This window comes from Crinia signifera, chromosome 5, assembly GCF_055691185.1.
Source record: "Crinia signifera chromosome 5, ASM5569118v1, whole genome shotgun sequence".
NCBI lineage: Eukaryota > Metazoa > Chordata > Amphibia > Anura > Myobatrachidae > Crinia > Crinia signifera.
The window spans coordinates 85,500,578-85,518,674 of NC_139221.1; the positions used below are offsets into that span (position 1 = coordinate 85,500,578).

At 42.2% G+C, this 18,097-nt stretch overlaps 1 protein-coding gene across 23 annotated transcripts in view; it reads right to left on the reverse strand.

Moving 5' to 3' along the window:
* The window catches only part of EPB41L3 (erythrocyte membrane protein band 4.1 like 3), a 262,411-nt gene that overhangs the window by 40,403 nt on the left and 203,911 nt on the right, over positions 1-18,097 (reverse strand). For 18 of the 23 annotated variants that reach the window (XM_083187591.1, XM_083187582.1, XM_083187597.1 and 15 more), the window contains exons 8-12: positions 16,119-16,206; positions 12,070-12,222; positions 8,197-8,294; positions 6,894-7,069; positions 1,576-1,796 (exon numbers count right to left, since the gene is read on the reverse strand). In XM_083187591.1, coding sequence (XP_083043717.1) covers positions 1,576-1,796; positions 6,894-7,069; positions 8,197-8,294; positions 12,070-12,222; positions 16,119-16,206 — 736 coding nt within the window. The remainder of the gene's footprint in view (positions 1-1,575; positions 1,797-6,893; positions 7,070-8,196; positions 8,295-12,069; positions 12,223-16,118; positions 16,207-18,097) is intronic. The other 5 variants (XM_083187602.1, XM_083187595.1, XM_083187593.1 and 2 more) reach the window with 1 other exon arrangement.

An 18,097-nucleotide genomic window follows, 5' to 3' on the forward strand; every position in this document is an offset into this window, starting at 1 on the left:
TATTTCAGCTAAAGTACTACAGATTCCCCATCTGAATACCACGGACCCAGTATATAACCAAGAATACATGACGGCATATTCAGTGCCGTCTTTCCCATTGGGCACGATGGGCAGTTGCCCGGGGGCCCTAGGACCTAGGGGCCCCCGGCCCAGCCCAATGGGAAAGATGGTGGCCGGGGTCCGGGAATCCGCTCACCCTCGCTGGGGGATCCGGGCAGGGGGATCAGGGCGGTGGCGGTAGCTAGAAGCCTGATTCGGCGAAGCTCTATTTGCCGGCGGGGCGGGAAGCGCTGTTGCATTTGAATAGACTGGCCGGACGCTGATTGGCTGAATTCAGAAAATCAGCATCCGGCCAGTCTTTGAAAAGGCAACAGCGCTTCCCACCCCGCCGGCAAATAGCGCTTCACCTCCTAGCTAGCAGTGAATTTAATTTCGGGGGTCCGTGTGCCGGGGTTCTGATCACCCTCACTGGGTGATCTGGCAGGGGGATCAGGGCATCGGTGGCGGTAGCTAGGAGCCCGAAGCGGCGAAGCGCTATTTGCCGGCAGGGGGGGCGAGAAGCGCTGCTGCATTTAAAATGACTGGCTGAATGCTGATTGGCTGAATTCAGCCAATCAGCATCCGGCCAGTCTTTTCAAATTCAACAGCGCTTCCCGCCCCCGCCGACAAATAGTGCTTCGCAGCTTCGGGCTCCTAGCTACCGCCACCGCCGCCCTGATCCCCTTTACCAGCGAGGATGGTCGGATCCCCGCCACCCGTCCACCATCTTTCCCATTAGCGCTATTTGCCGGTGGGGCGGGAAGCGCTGCTGCATTTGAAAAGACTGGCCGAACGCTGATTGGCTGAATTCAGCCAATCAGCGTCTGGCCAGTCTTTTCAAATGCAACAGCGCTTCCCGCCCCGCCAGTTAATAGCGCTTTGCCACTTCAGGGCAGGCTCCTAGCTACCGCCGCTGCCCTGATCCCGCTGCCCGGATCCCCCAGCGAAGATGATCGGATCCCCGGCCGCCGGAAGCTGACTGGCTGCCGCACGGAGCCAGAGAGGTGAGGGTTGGGGGGGTGACTGTGGGCTCCTGGGCAAACTAATTGGGGGGGGGGGGGATCCAGTGAACTAGGTTGCCCAGGGGCCCTTCCTAATGTTAAGACGGCCCTGGGCATATTCTATACCAACTACAATATATATATCTAGATTATAAAATACCAATTGACCAAAATATTTTGCTGATATTTAATTAGATACTGCAGATTAAAGCAAACCAAGAAACACAAATACATTGCAGGAGAGATCACTATTACAATTTTCAATATTTAAAGTAGAGATGTACAGGTCTGGATTTACCCAGATCTGAAAACGGGATCTTATTGGTTATATGCTGTTTTTTTGCTCCACAACATGTGACAGATGGGTAGCCAATAAGATCCCGTTTTGAGATCCGGTTAAATCCGGACCTGCACGTATCTACTTTAAAGTAAGTTACAGTATATAGAATGACAGAGGGCCGCTGTCTCTGACACATTTTAAATAATATAAATCTACAACAAATACAACCAATCCATTAAAAGAAATAACAAGTACCTTAGTATCATGGCGTAATGTAGTAACTGTAGTGATTACTTCTACTTTCTTGCGCTTTTCTTCCTCCTCAACTTTCTCTTCTTCAACCTTTTTTTCAGGAGTAACCGTTGTGATCAAGTTGGTTTGAGAGATACCCTTTGCTGTGATGTATGGGCCGATGCCCACCTCTGTGGCAGACACAGAATCCTTCATATACAAGTCATGGTTTTCATTCACTGATGCTAAAAGCAAATATGATATTTGGGGAAAGAATAACTGAGTATGGAATGATCTGTCAGAAGCAAACAAAAGGGCTGAAATGCACAGTTTGAAATACAGTTGGCAAAGAAACCTTAACTAATTCACAATTAACCGACTTGCCCAAATTACTTTTAACTTTCCTGGCATGTTATATGGCACTGTAGTCCGATGGGATCATGGCACAAATAAATGAGATACAAGGGCATAAAACAAAGTCTCCTTCACCTGCTACAAGCATTAGATCCTAAATGCCAGTTGTATAAAACTTTGTTACATGCACATGGGCAGTATGAATGGTGAGTCACCCATTCACCCATACACGTGTGTTTAGCAGCGATACAAGGGGAGCTACATGTGCATTAGCCTAGGGCAACTGGAACCTTTAATCAGGCTCTGACCTTTGGCAACTTTGTGCAGACCCCAATGGTACAGTATAGTAGACACATAGGAGAGACATCAGCAAGGAGATAAACTGTTAGCAGGATCACAAATGATTAAGCTGCTAGCAACCCTAACTGTGCTTCACCATTTATCCAAAATAAGTGTCCTTCTACTGTTCCTTCGATATGGGTTTTGTTCTTGGCCTTATTATCATGTAATAACCCCCCTCCCCTGTGATGTTCTTGTTAAACCCTTAAGTTCTTAATTGCTCCTTATGAGCCTACACATGGGGCGATTCGTAATCGCCCGGCGATTAATATCCAGCATGCTGGATAAATCTAGTTACATTGCCAGTTAGGGCCAGTGTTATCACTCAGCACACATCATTGGCACATTGCTGTGCAGCTCTGTGTGCTGAGCATTCTTGCTGAGCGATCTACGAGGCTGGATTGAAAAGTAATGCCTCCCTGGCTGTAAGTTTTTTTTTATTTATGAACATATTTGAATACCTTTTTTTGTACATGATAAATTAGTTTATCCTCTTTGTACTGCACTATAAACTTTTCAACATAGTCCCCATCCCTTTCCATGCATGTGTGCAAACGCTGGACAAGTTGGGCAAACCGGTTGGAGAAGAAAGCTGGTGGTTTTTGTCAACACCAGGACCGAACGGCAGCTTTCACACCTCATCGTCAGAGCTGAAGTTTTGACCCTTAAGGTGCTGTTTTATCTTTGGGAAGAGGTGAAAGTCGCAGGGCACAGGGTTGGGGCTGTACGACGGGTGGGGCAGAACCTCCTTGAACTGCCCGCATTGCAACCCTCATGGATTCTATAGGCGGTATTCAATTGTTTTTTACCAGGATTTCAGCTCGCTAGCCCCGGGGCTGGTGAGCTGAATGTTTGGCTAAACCTGACCATAAGAGCGCTATATGCTCAAAAAAATAAATAAATAAATTGAATATGTTATTTTAGACGGGAGATCGGGTGCGATATAACACCTGAATTTCACCCTAGGATTTTTGCCCAAAAACAGATAATTTTTTCAGGTGAAAAAAAGTGGTCTCTATTTAAATAGCGCAAAGCAAAACTTTTGGGAAAAATTACGTTTTTTGCGCCTAACAAATGGATCAGGACTAATGAAATTAGACTCTCACATTAGGCCTTATTCTGGTTCACTCCTTCTGGCAAATTCCTTCTTAGATGCACTGCAGGTGGGGTAGATGTTACTTGTGCAGAGAGAGTTAGATTTGGGTGGGGTTTTACTTCAAAGTGAGATCTACAGTATATTTAAAAATAAAGCAGTCAGTATTTTCCCTGCACAGAAACAAAATAACTCACCCAAATCTAAGTATCTGCACATTTTACATCTGCCCCCCTGCAGTGCACATGGTTTTGTCCTTCTAAGAAGGAATTTGCCAGAAGGAGTGAACCAAAATAAGGCCCACTGTCTGTTTTGTTTAGCCTCTTAATGTGTTTATTACTTCATTATTGCTTCTTTTGTGAGATTTTCAATAAAATTTGATTAGTTCAATGCTGAGTACACACAAGACAATTCACTCCATAAGAAATAGCGTCAATAATTTCTCTTGAACGCCCAGCAAATAATATAGTGCATACACACTGAACGATATCACTAACGTTATTGTTCAGTGATGTCATCCTGTCCCACATCATACAGAAAATGCAGTCATTGATGAAATAGTTAAATTGACCTGCATGTACAGAAAACGGAGGACATCAATAACATCCTGTGGGATTGCACCTCGTTAATGACATTGAGTATGAACACTAACAATATCGCTCTGAAAGGCCAAAATATACACTATTGTTTAAAATATTGCTTTAATGTTTTTGTTGATTCTTCAATCTTTCTTATGCCATCAAAGTTATTTTCATTGTCTTATTTGGGCCATTAGGCCATTTGTGCTATCCTGCTATCAGTTTTCTGATTTGTGCAACATGATGCCCAAAATATATCATACACGTAATTGTTGTAAACACTGTGTCAAATAATTTTATAGAAAAGTGTGCCTTTGTTTTACATTGGATTTTTAAGTCTAATATATTTGCACATATCTGTAATGGTAATTTCAAAATATATTTGACTAAATGGATTTTTATTTATGAACAATAGGTTGTTTTTCAAGCTATAACTATACTCGTCATTAATGACAGGTTTGTGTTTCCTGGTGTTAATTATTAGACATGGTTTTATTGAAAGACTAATGATGCCTGACTTGTATGTGACTACCAAAAAAATATATATATAAAAAGCAAAAAAGAAAAGAGCAGGAGCACAAGGGCATTAGATTGGGTAGAAATTTGACACAGTTGCTAGGCAACTTTTTCTTTTTCACACACACATGGAGAGAGTTATCCCAAAATCACAGCATGATAACAGCAATGACTAACATCAGGTTCATGCAAGGAAGGTGCCACCACTGGGCTGCATGATTTTCTCTTTGGTTTGCAGGATTTTTTTTTAAACTTAAATTATAGCCTGAAGTCTATGACAGGCACCCTTACTCTTTCCATGCTTGGGCTGAAGCTAAACTGCAATGCAACCTGTATCTAGTGATTTTATAAAGATATACAGGTTGAGTATCCCTTATCCAAATATCCTTTCTGGATGTTTTACATCAGCATTTATTATTCATAATCAAAGCATCATAGGTAACATTTTGACCCGCTTAGGGTCTTTGTCAAGACATAAGTACATGACCAAAGGTACAGCAGGCAGGCTATGATTATGAATATTAAATGCTGACTTGAAATTGCTTTGGTAAGTGCCCCCGCTTTTTTAACATATACATACACTGATCGAACCTCTGTGGCAGCATATCGTTTATTGTTTGATTGATCGTGAGTGCCGCACCTTCGTTTGTATATGTACATACACTGTATATATAAATTAAAGAAGTTACTATGAACTATGGTAGATAAGACTGTGGCATGAAATAACAAGACAGAGGGCAGTATTCAATGAAAATATTCTTCGTGCATGGCTAGCGTTTTTTTTCGCTCGCCATGCACTCGCTGTGTTTTTGCAGAGATTCTCCATGTTTGGAGATTCTCCGCCACGGCACTTTAGATAGTATTCAATGTGACTGAGACTCGCCGCGAGTCTCAGCCAATCCAGCGTATGAGGTGATGCTGCAGGGAGCCTGAGGACGGCGGCAGGCAGGGAGATGGAAGTCTCCCTGCTTGCCCCAGAACGCATGTGGGGGGAGGTGGGCTCCCCGGGAGCCAGGCAGCACAGGCTGCCCCCCCGGGAGAGCCAACAGGGGGCCGGGTATTCACTGCACCCGATCGTGCATATGTAATGATCGGGTGCAGTGAATATATGAATATCTAATGAGCGGCTCGGCTCCCGGCCCCCTGCTGGCTGCTCTGTGTAAAAGATGGAGAATTGCTACACGGAGAGATACGGCGAAAATCACTTACAAAGACGGCGAGAAGTGCACGTTGAATAGGGTTGTTCGCTTTTTGAGAGAAAAGCACAAACTCGCCATAAAACACGGATAATTTTTCTCATTGAATACTGCCCATAAAGCCAGAAAACAAATATGTTTCTTTAGTGGAAACTTTTATTCACCGGTATTATTTTCATAGTTTATAGCCTATTGATCTATTTTGTTTAGAATGCATGTATATACCCAAATGTACTAAATGCATGTGTATACGCAAAGGTATTAAATGCATTTATATACCCTATTAAATGCACGTACAAACCCAAATGTATTAAATGCATGTATATACCCAAATGTATTACATGCATGTATATACCCAAATGTATTAAATGCCTCCTTACAAAGAAATAAGGATTAAAAAAGGTTGAGATTACCTGAAAGGTAAAAAAAGGGGCAGACTAGATGGGCCAAATGGTTCTTATCTGCCGTCAAATTCTATGTTTCTATGTTTCATGTATTAAATTTCAGATTTCCAGGTAGTCATTCTTGTACTGTACTGTACTATTAAATATTGTCAATCACTGACAGTCTGATTCATAGTGCGACCGACGTTGCAGACCCGCACTGAACATCCAGGTGCCAGCCCGACAGTCGGGATTCCGACGGTCAGTATACCGACATCAGAATTCATACAGTTCAAATGCCCGACAGTCGGAATCCTGACTAACTGGACTATTTTCCCGCATGGGGGTCCATGACCCCAATTGGGGAAACTAAAACCTGTGGCGAGTGTAGTGCACCACCGAGCCCGCAAGGGGCTTCTTTGCACTCACTCCCCTGTGGGGGTACCGGCAGCCAGAATTCCGATGTCAGTATACTCACCGCCGGAATCCCAAGTGTCAGGCCGTCATAACACACCCGCACATACAGTAATGGCAACATAAACTTGTGTATTTTCAGGAATAATGTATATGTTACTGTTACATAGAAAAGACTATCAGAAGTAACATCAACATATTTGGTGGAATGACAAATTAACCAAAATATATATCTTTCTTACACTAACGAGGAAAATAAGTATGACTACATTCTCCCACATTGTAAGCTGTGAGAGTCATGAGTGGGAGTCCATTGTTCATTTAATTATGTATAATATAAACAGTTTCTAAAATGTTAACAGCTGCTGCAGTTCCAATTATAATTACACTGTACAACAATGGGTTGGCGTCATCTCTTACAGAGTTCTATCTATCCAGTTACTGTTTAATGTAATAGCAAGATTCTTACCCCCATCTAAGCTTCGGGACATCGTATAACGCTTGCTTGAAGAACGTTCAAAATAAGGTGCAGGTCGATCGATCAGAGCACTTGCTCTTCTCGTCTGCGCTTGTGTCCTCCCACTATAGCGGAACTTGGACCCCAAGGTAAGGAATTTTTTGGGAGGTGCCTCTGGCAACAGTAACCTACAAATGATGATTGTAAATTCAGAAACATATCACAGATACGTATTCAAAATAAAGGTAGACATTTCTGCTAGCTAAACCGGTATTTGTAATGTGTGCAGCAACAGTCCTGGACTGCGACGTGATTGGTATAAGTGAGGTATGTCTCTATTTTGTGTGCACGCCACTGAAATCTATTATCTTTAGAAATCAAACAGAGGATAACATGGGGTGACTAGGGGTGACATGTAATAGGGTGCGATTTTTAAGAAGGTTTTTCGTAAAAGTCTACTTTTTAGTTAAAACAGACATAATTGCGCATTTACCGAAAAATCAAACATGTAGTAGTGTGCAATTTGCAGTAAAAAAAACAAAGACGGCATGCCCCCCCCCCCTCCCTGAGCACCGGGTTCCAACAGCCAGCAAGGTGATGCCGCAGCTGGGAGAGACAAGCACCCCTGGCCTAAACTTCCCCGCCTGACTGGATAGCCCCGGATGGGGTCCTTGGACAGTATGTCCCGGGATGAAAATTTGGGGTTAAAAAATAGAATAAGAAATTAATATTGGGTTGTGCTGTCAAACTACAAGTCCCAGCAAGCCTCCCCCGCATGCAGGGACTTAGAGAACCACAAGTACCAGCATGCGGGCATTAAAGGGCAAGCTGCGGCTTAAAGTCTAATGGCAGGACCAATTTTACATGAACCCAGAACAGTACAAATTGGCAGCGAGCATGAAATGGAGAACTGGCCGGCATTCACTGTTAGCTTTCGGCGAACAGTGAACAGGGTGAATCAGATTTTCAGTGAAAAAGATTCACCGCAAGGAGTGAAAACAGCCCGATTCACCGGAAAAAAACTGTGAATCAGGAGCTGAGAGTGGCACCTTTGCTTTCTAATGGATCAGTGTATACAAAACTTTGTATGGTAAGCAAATATTTCAAATATGAAAAAGTCTGAAATCCAAAATACTTCTGGTCCCTAGCATTTTTGGATTTGGCAGACTCAACCTGTACAGTAGTTACACCCTCTCTCAGTAAATGCAATTATATTTGATACAGGCAGTTTGAAAACTGCCAAATAAATGAAACTGTAAATTAAACAAAAGGCAAAACAGCTAAATGAAATATCACACAAGCGAGTATGACATACCTGAAGAAAGTATGATGTTCCACACACACTTTCCATAAACGTTTTGCAGCCCTGTGGTTTGGCAACTTAAATCCAATAGTGCTTTCAAACTGTTCAAACTGAACGGAAAACAAATAAAAGATATTGAACAACACAGTCTATTCGATATAGTTAAATTGATGTACAAATCATGTGAGTAATTATTTACGGACATTACATTATGTATATTTAATAAAAGAATTCTGGTGGGAAATGTAATAGGAGGAGAGATTCAGAAAGTGAAAATTTTGGTAAGAAATCTCCAGGTTTTTTTTTTAATCGGCAATCATTTACACTGCAAAACCAGTTTGTTTTTGAAGTGTAAATGATTACCGCTTAAAAAAACCTGGAGATTTCTTACCAAATCTATCACTTTCTGAATCTCTCATCCTATTACATTTCACCCATTGTATCTGTATGTTAAAGTGACAATATTTGTTAAATTCATATAGAAAGTTGTTCTGAATTGTTCTCTCCTTCGGAGCAGCGTGTAGTATTAGCCTCCAGCAGAAGCACTTTTGTTCTGCAGCTGAAGTCACAGTCAGGACAGCAAGGTGGGGGATTATATCTCCCGCGTGCTTGTTAGGAACAATCTGTATTAGTAGCCTCTGATATATTTGGTACAGTTACCTTCAGGACTGATTGCAGTCACAATAGTCAATGATTTCAGTCATAGTACAAAATAGCAGGCTGGGTATCAACCTCAGCTGCTTCCTTGTAAGGGCACAGCCACTTAATGAGTCACTGCTATCGTGGAGTCCGTTCTATGCTCCTCCATTACAATCTGGTATGGAGGGGCCAATGAATCTGACAAACTAAGCCTGCAAAGAGTGGTGAGGACAGCAGAGAGGATTATTGGGACGGACCTCCCCCTGTAAGGGAACAATACTTAAGCAGGGTCAAGAAGCGAGCTGGGAAGATCGTGGCGGACAAACTCCACCCTGGCCATAACTTGTTTGATATTCTCCCATCAGGTAGACTCTTCAGGTCCATCCCCTGCCAAGTCGTCACGGCCCGCAAAAAGCTTCTTCCCAATAGTTATTCAGCTATTGAACAATGTACTGTAAGATACTGCTAATCTAAACACCTAACTGCTCTGTCTAGCCTTGCAAATCCTAACATGTGAATTGTCATTTGTATGCGCAACTGATGCAATGTATGTATGTCCTGTTATCCCTCTTGTACCATGGTTGAAGCTGCACTGTATCCACAAAGAATTCCTAGTATACGAGAGGATACATGGCCAATAAAGTGATTCTGATTCTGAAGTGCTTGTACTCACATAATGTTTGCAGATAAACAGAGGTATTCAATGTCGGCCGCTATTTCCGACAATGTTGCCGTTTCTGACGGCATTGAAGGCTGGCTTCGTCAAAACAGATCCGACTTTAAAACACTTAGGTGCTCTTTTGTCGGAAACAGCAATGGATTTTCGAATTCACTGCAGTTTCTCGACAATCCACAAACGTTTTTGTCACTGGACAGGCGGAGCTCTAAATTCCATGTTTGTCGAGCAGAAGGAAAAAGGGTCAGGATTCCGACTGTCAGAATGTTCCGACAGTTGGAATCCAAGATTGTAAACCCCCCTTAGCCTTATTCCCTCAGCTTTGTGAGTCCCAATCTTCTTGCTAAGCCTGGATTCTTCTCCACAGTTGTGTCTTCTTTAGGGCTGCGGTGGATTCTGGGAGGTTAAGGACACTTCTTGCTTCAGGTTGTAACAATCAAGTTTGCTTCTTCACAGGAAACACTTGCAGTCTTGTCTCCCACTCTCACTGGCTATTTCTGAAGTTTTATTCTTACTTATTTTATTCCAGATGGATCTTTGTTGTGTTTTTCATAAAAATGTGCCGAGACACTGTGTCCTCTACATTTTTAATACTGTAAATAAGTTTGATTAGTCTTGTTTTCAGAGCCCTCTATTGTAGTGCACAGGTGTACTCCAGTAAAAAAATGATTCCTTTTGCTATCAAAGGATTTTATCTTTCAATGTTTTACAATTTTTATTCAATTTATAATCAGTCTTTGGTTTGCAGATATGCATTTGTGGTTCTGCATCTTATACAGTAAATTTGTGCAATGGCTGAAACTTTTTTTTGTTTTCCTGTGGCCATGATGTTGCGTTCTCTGCTGCTTTGGGAGCACTTAGACTGCTAACAACCGTTGATTTCAAATATGGCTAGGACGACACATGAAATAGGTCGACAGGCCTAAAATCAACAGGGTTGGAAGGACGACACAATCATTTGGTTGACATTGGCTAGGTCGATAGTCAAAAGGTCGACATGTTTTTTTAAACGTTTTTTTTAATGAGCCGACAGATGGTATTTCATGCCCTACCATCCACTAGGGTGTGGAGGGAGAATAGAATATTGTGCCGAGCAAAGCAAGGCACCGTGTCCGAAGCATGGTACACTTTGAAGGTATCCATGTAGACCATGTCAACATTCAGGGCCAAAAATGTGAAAAACCCATGTTGACATTTTGTTTGTCAACCTAATGCTCTTCCAACCCTGTTTACCCATATTTACCTATTTCATGTGTCAACCTAACTATGTCGCGACCTTCTGTGGTCGACCTAATATTGGTCGAACCAATGACCCATACCCATACAACTAGTGGCAAACAAAAGCAGCACTGATGTATTTATAAAGTGTTATTGTCTGTTTCTAGTCCTGAAACATCGATGCACTTCAGCATGTCTGGTGTATTCTGTCCAGTGAGGAGCATACACTTCATTATGTCTAACCATCATAGCATCATCAGGGACAAGCGAGAACAGAATTATGTAACTGCAAACAACTCTGTATTGGTTGGGTATTCATATTTACATGTTGCATTAGAATTATGGTGGCAGATATTTATAAAAAAAGGTACTCTTTACTTAGAAGGGCGCCCATCATGGCATCTCGGGCATTGAATGCACTAAAAAATCGGGTGCGATGCGACCGACAAGATGCCCGAGATTTCCCATAGGGAACAATGTTAAATGTCTCAATTGACCCGATTTTCCTGTTCAATGCCTCAATTGACCCAATTTTTCCATAGGAAACAATGTTAAATGGGCCACTGAGGCCAAATAGGCACCCTGAAGTGTATAATGGCCACCCGAATTGTTAACGCCACCCCACGATCAACGTCAACCCGAAGCGTGGCGAGCGCAGCGAGCCCGCGAGGGGCGGCGGTACGCGTCCTACGACCTTTTCATACCCCCACTATCCACGTCGGCATGGAGTTGAGAATAGAAAGTGTGGCGAGCGCAGCGAGCCACCGAGCCCGAAGCGTGGCGAGCGTAGCGAGCCCCGCGAGGGGACGCGGATACCTTCACAGGTATCCGCGTCCCCTCGCGGGCTTCACAGCTGTCCGCGTCCCCTCGCGGGGCTCGCTGCGCTCGCCACGCTTCGGGCTCGGTGGCTCGCTGCGCTCGCCACACTTTCTATTCTCAACTCCACGCCGACGTGGATAGTGGGGGTATGAAAAGGCTGCGCTCGCCACGCTTCGGGTTGACGTTGATCGTGGGGTGGCGTTAACAATTCGGGTGGCCATTATACACTTCAGGGTGCCTATTTGGCCTCTGTGGCCCATTTAACATTTTTTCCTATGGAAAAATCAGGTCAATTGAGGCATTGAACAGGAAAATTGGGTCAATTGAGACATTTAACATTGTTCCCTATGGGAAATCGCGGGCATCTCGTCGGTCGCATCGCACCCGATTTTTTAGTGCATTCAATGCCCGAGATGCCCGAGATTTTTTACTAACGATGCCCACGATCAAAATCGTGGGCGCCGTTCTAAGTAAAGAGTACCTAAAAAAAAAAAATAAACTCTGTTACAATCGTATCATGTTATTCTACATACCTCGCCAGGGCGGATCTTGATGTAAAAATTATTCCTTTTATATGAAATTTTTAGAACCTTTGGCCATGCGAACCGATTTATCCGTAGCCGATCACGGTATATTAAGAGTCCACTGGCACAAACACCCAGCATAATTTCCACTCCTTCAGAATCCTGAAAAAGCAGGCATGGCTTAGGATGTTACTACAACATAATAGCACAAAAAAACAGAACTTCATACAAAAATATTCTCCTTTTGAAACCTTTACATTTTTAGATGACTGTTAATTGCATGGTTTACTTTAATTTAATGATTATAATAATCTAATAAAACAAACCAAAAAATACTCAATCATTTCAGTTTCACCGGTCTGGCGATTTTGTGCATGTTGTGTATAGTCGCTGTAAGCTTCATTGCTTATCGATCAATAACCATCACTTATCTTCCTTTGTGCACCTAAGTGCATTGCAAGCACTACATCCTTTCCTTCTAATCAATACAGTTTTTACAGCCAGTCCCCATAATACTGGAAGATGTGCCTCTGAACTACTGTAGCTTGTATGTGAGAATTGTTAATAGGGCCTAGAATCCTTATGATCCATTACTGATAATATCATCTGTTGCCTATAAGGACACATGCCTCAAAGGGCAAGTTGTGTAAGGGAACGGCAGTGGAATGAATTTCAGGGAATTAGACAAGGTCTATGGGGGGTATTCAATCCCAGGTCAAGACTGTCGATCCGTCCCAACAGCCGTGATCCTGGTCTGTTTTCGTTTTGCTCGACCGCATATCGCCAGATGGGATTCAATGTCCCACTTGGCGATCGGCAAAAGGGGCGTGTCTGCGTAAATGGCCGTGAATTGTCGAGATCCGGCAGTGATCTTGAAAATTCATGGCCGTTATCGATAAAACGGGCCTGAAAACTTTTAAAGTCGGGCCTGTTCTGTCGATCTGTCGACCAGGCAAAACAGCATTGAATATGTGCCTGACGCTATTTCCCTGGTCGGAAATAGAGGCTGGGATTGAATACCCCCTATGTCGGCAATACATACTTTCTTTTCAGTTGTTTATCTTAACAAAATGGTACATTTGCTGTGTCTACATCTTTTATTTTATTTTCAATGTGACTTTTGTTTTTTCTCGTTTTTCAGAATATAACTACAGTATTTGACGTCATACTTCATGTGATTTCAGGCTTTCCAGTCTCTAGTAAATTTAATAATCCTGCCAGACATAAGGGTTAAGCTTATTTATGTACTGCTGAATACCTTATTTAAAATATTGAATTGGGGTAAATGTATTCAATGAGAATGTCAAAGAAATGGCTTTTAGTTAGGTATGATCATCTTCTGTGTAATAACCAGAATGTCATATCGCTATGTTCTACCTGACTGACTTATCTATTGTGCAGACATGCTGTCTGGAATGAAATAGATTAATCATGCACTATGATCTTCAGAGACCTTTAAGGGCACACTGTAAATGGATATAGAGAAAGAGAGCAGTGAAAGTTATGAGCAAGGCATTTACAAGTCATATAAACCAGAACGTTTCTCGGAAATGGCAATTCATGTAAATGCTACAATACAAATTTTAAATTACCAGACTGGAAACTAGTGAGCAGTTTAAAAAAGGGGGGGTAATTAACCACAGGTAATGGATTTGCCGGGGCTATTAGGTCCGGCTACTCCCATGTGTTATCACCAGAAAACAGGACATTTTTGTGGTCTACAAAAACAAGCTATAATTTTTTCGTCCTATAGTGACCATCAGTCAAAAATTGTGCTATAAACCTGTTTTTATTGGTTGAAAATTAAAGCATGTAATTGGATATTCCACTTATAGGCTTCCACTCTAAACCGACTGATATTTCTTCAAATGCAAAGCTGTTAATTACCAAGGAGCTGCAGGAGTCTGATGGATGTCCCAGGTGAACATACAAGCCAACTGCCCCAGGCATAACATGGCAGTCTTGTTTTATATACATAATTGGGTAATTTGGGCTATGGTAGGGCATATTCATGAACAATGCCTATTTTTCCAATTGGAAACGTTGTCAGTTATGGTTTATGCATCTTTTTTTCCGAGATGAACACTGACCAGCACATGCATTGCATAATTAGTCTGATTCTGAGTTGGATGCAAGTCGAAAAGTGGAGACGTGTGATTATCAGCACAAAGCCATGGACAGGCATCACGATGGAGGATATGAGAGTGGACATTTCATTCCAGTGTCTCCCTGGCCCTTACATGGGCATTTCTGGGCAGATACCTTCTTTTTGAAGTGCCATGTGAATGCTGTGAGTGCGTGGGACGAATTCTGTGCGCATTTGGTGGTTTACAGATGTTCTACTTCAGAGGAATCTTTTAACCCAGCATGGGGTTACTATGTGTCTATAATAATGATGATGTCAGATGAGGAAGTAAAAACCGTTGGTGGTGCGACCTTACACACAGATGAACAGATGCGACCTTATACACAGATGAACAGATGCAACCTTACACACAGATGAACAGATTCCCACACGGATGCTCTAATCCATAAGGAAGTAAATGGGGATATTACAGACATCCATCCGACTCAGAATCAGGCCCTTTAAGGTAAATTTACTAAGATGGAAGTTCTATTGGATACAAGATGTTTCCGATAGCAACCAATTCTACTTCTTATTTATTTAGCACCTTCTAGAAGATAATAGATAGAATCTGATGGGTTGTTATGGGCAACATCACATCTTTTATAGAACTCCCATCTTATTAAATTTACCCCTCAAATAGATTACAGGTGACAACATTAATGGTGTGTACACACGGCGAGATTCCCTTGCTATTCAACTTAAGATTCGACTGCTATACAATCTTGGCTAACTCTTCACTATTTACATACAGTTCATGCTATCTACATTTGATTTGCAATATATAGGCATTGTTGCCCTGTCTATCTGGGTTTCGATTTGTGCTGTCACGGGAGCGCGCATCGGGATCGCAAGGTAAAAAAACCTTTGCGATCTGCATACGATCTCATGCGATTTTAATTATATAGTCAAAATCTCATGCTGGATTGTACAATGTGTACACAGCATAACACTGCATGGTCAAAAAAAGCCTACAAACAGTCTATCAAAACAAGAAACAGTTCCTAGCATGGCGCCCATCGCATCGTATACCATAAGACTAAATATGGTATGCGATGCGATGTTGTACAATAAAAAATTGTATGGCATCGTATGCCATATAATGGCATACAGTGCGATGGTATACGATTTTTTATTGTACAACCACCCTGATGGGTCCTTACAATGTTAAATGCCCCCCCCCCACTATCAACGGCAACACGAAGTGTGGCGAGCGCAGCGAGCCCGCGAGGGGCGGTGGTACGCGTCCTCCGACCTTTTCATATCCCCACTACCCACGTCGGAGTGGAGTTGATTTTAGATAGTGTGGTGAGCGCAGAGAGCCACCGAGCCCGAAGCGTGGCGAGCGCAGCGCGCCCCGCGAGGGGAGGCGGAATACATGTAAAGTAATACGCGTCCCCTTGCGGGGCTCGCTACACTATCTAAAGTCAACTCCATGCCGACGTGGATAGTGGGGGTATGAAAAGGTCGGAGGGCGCGTACCGCTACGCTCGCCACGCTTCGGGATCGCGTTGACAGTGGGGATGGCGTGGGGGTGCATTTAACATTGTAAGCACCCATTAGGGTGCTTATACAATTAAAAATTGTATTGGGGGGTGCATTTAACATTGTAAGCACCCATTAGGGTGCTTATACAATTAAAAATCGTATCGCATGCATCGTATGCGGTATTATGGCATGCGATGGCATAAGATGCCATAAGATGGAAATCTTGGGCGCCGTGCTAGGAAACAAGTACCCAAGAAACATACATAACCAGGCATCACAGTAATGCATAAAAACAAGTGAAGTTAACAAAAATCCTGTAAACTTAGATCGATGAATGCCAAAAAGCTGGTATTCCAAAATAAAAGCCATAGTTCAGGCCAAAACATTGGCAATTACGGCATGGTTTGGTAAAAAAGAAGACCAATTGAAAGATAAAGGTCAATACCTTAGCATGATGTAGATCCACTCCATACATTGACAATTTTTTGGCATTTTCCAAGAAGTGCATTTCTGCTTCAGCGGGAGTCATCCCTCTACAGAGAAAGAGAGGACTCAGTCATTCAATACGTTTAAAAAAAGTGTTTCTGCTGGAATTTTTTTTTTAAATGTATAGCAACCAGCATTACTTTTCTTATTTGCTCCACATTAAGACATTTGGCCAAGGAAACTAGAAATGTTCAATCATTCTAAAACACACTGAACTATTGGGCTTAAATAACTGAGAAAATAGCTTTTTTTCCACAGATATCATGGGCGAAATTTAATAGGATGAGAGATTCAGAAAGTGAGAGATTTAGCAAGAAATTGCCATTTTTTTTAAAAGCGGCAATCATTTACACTGCAAAATCAAACCAGTTTTGCTGTGTAAATGATTGCCGCTTTAAAAAAACCTGGAGATTTCTTACCAAATTTCCCCCTACAAGAACCTCTTGCCTTTTCTAAATCTATGAAACAAAATGACAGCAATGAGAACAATACAATGTCAAAATACCACTATGACCAAGCTACATAATCAACTTCCAACTTTAAATAAATATAAAATGAATCCTTCACCTTTGATGACAGATGTAAAAAAAGAAAACAAACAAAAAACCTCCTAACCAACAATTACCAACTAAAATAAATGATGATATCCCCCCCCCCCCCCCCCCCCATGTGTATTTATTAGACATACAAATTAAACATCTTTTAATTACATTTTTACAAAATAATAGGAGAGGGACAAAAGTATGAACAAAAAATATAATGTAAATATTTGAAATAATGAAGCGGTTAATATATCCTTTGATTACGGTGGTGTTTGTGGACTCTAGAATGTTGTGAATTTTAACGTGAATGTGACCTTAAATGTGTTCACATCTAAGCAGGATAAAGGAGATTTATGGCGATCTTCTCATTAACCTAGGAAAGGATACAGTGATTTCTAGACTTTGCCTTGACCAGTACACTCTCAGGTAGTGTACAAATGTAGAAAATGTAATGCTGCCCATACACTTGTGAGATATCGTATACAATCCTTTGATTTTGACTTCATCTGGCCAAGAAATCGAATGATTGTATGCACAAAATGTGTACCATTCGACGCGATGCGCGGTCACGCCGCTCGAATGTCGCGTCTCACGGTCTTATGTGCTGGACATAATATTTCTCGAATTGCACGTGCGGTCGAATGCTGTTTTGTGAGCATGCGATTTTTCTAAACTGCGACGTGCGATTCTTGAAGAGTTCTGGTAACTTCCTGGCCACTCCTCTTCCACCCACAGTGAACGTGACTGGAGAGGAGACTGGATGCACGCTGCTGGGCTCCCAGGCTGCAGGGGAAAAGGTAGGCAGGCTACACCACTGACCCCCAATGTTTTTAATACTTTGTAAACAACACTGCACACCATTTATACTGTATACTTTAATGCTGCAACACTGCAAGTTGCTGGCCGCGCAGGACCATGTGCACACCATTATACTGCCTACCATTATACTGCCCCACTTGCCAGCATTATACCGCCCCACTTGCCAGCATTATACTGCCCCATTGCCCACCCATTTTGCTGCATCAGTCCCATGTGCACACTGTTTTATACTGCCCCACTGACCACCATTATTCTGCATCAGGCCCATGTGCACGTTGTTTTATACTGCCCCACTGCCCATGTGCACAACAGTTGTTGCAGCACCCCGCACGTTATTGTATTATCATAAACACCTCACCAAATTTTAAGTCCAAAACAAACTTTATTTTACAACACCAACTATAATACAAACTTTAAATATCAACAGTATAATAAATGCAACTATATACACAAACTTTATTTATAAACAATATTTACATCTGTTGGTACTTATGTATTATCTGGGCTCCCATGTTAAATGCACCCCATTTTTTTCATACCCCTACTATCCAACTACGCATGGAGTTGACCTTATATA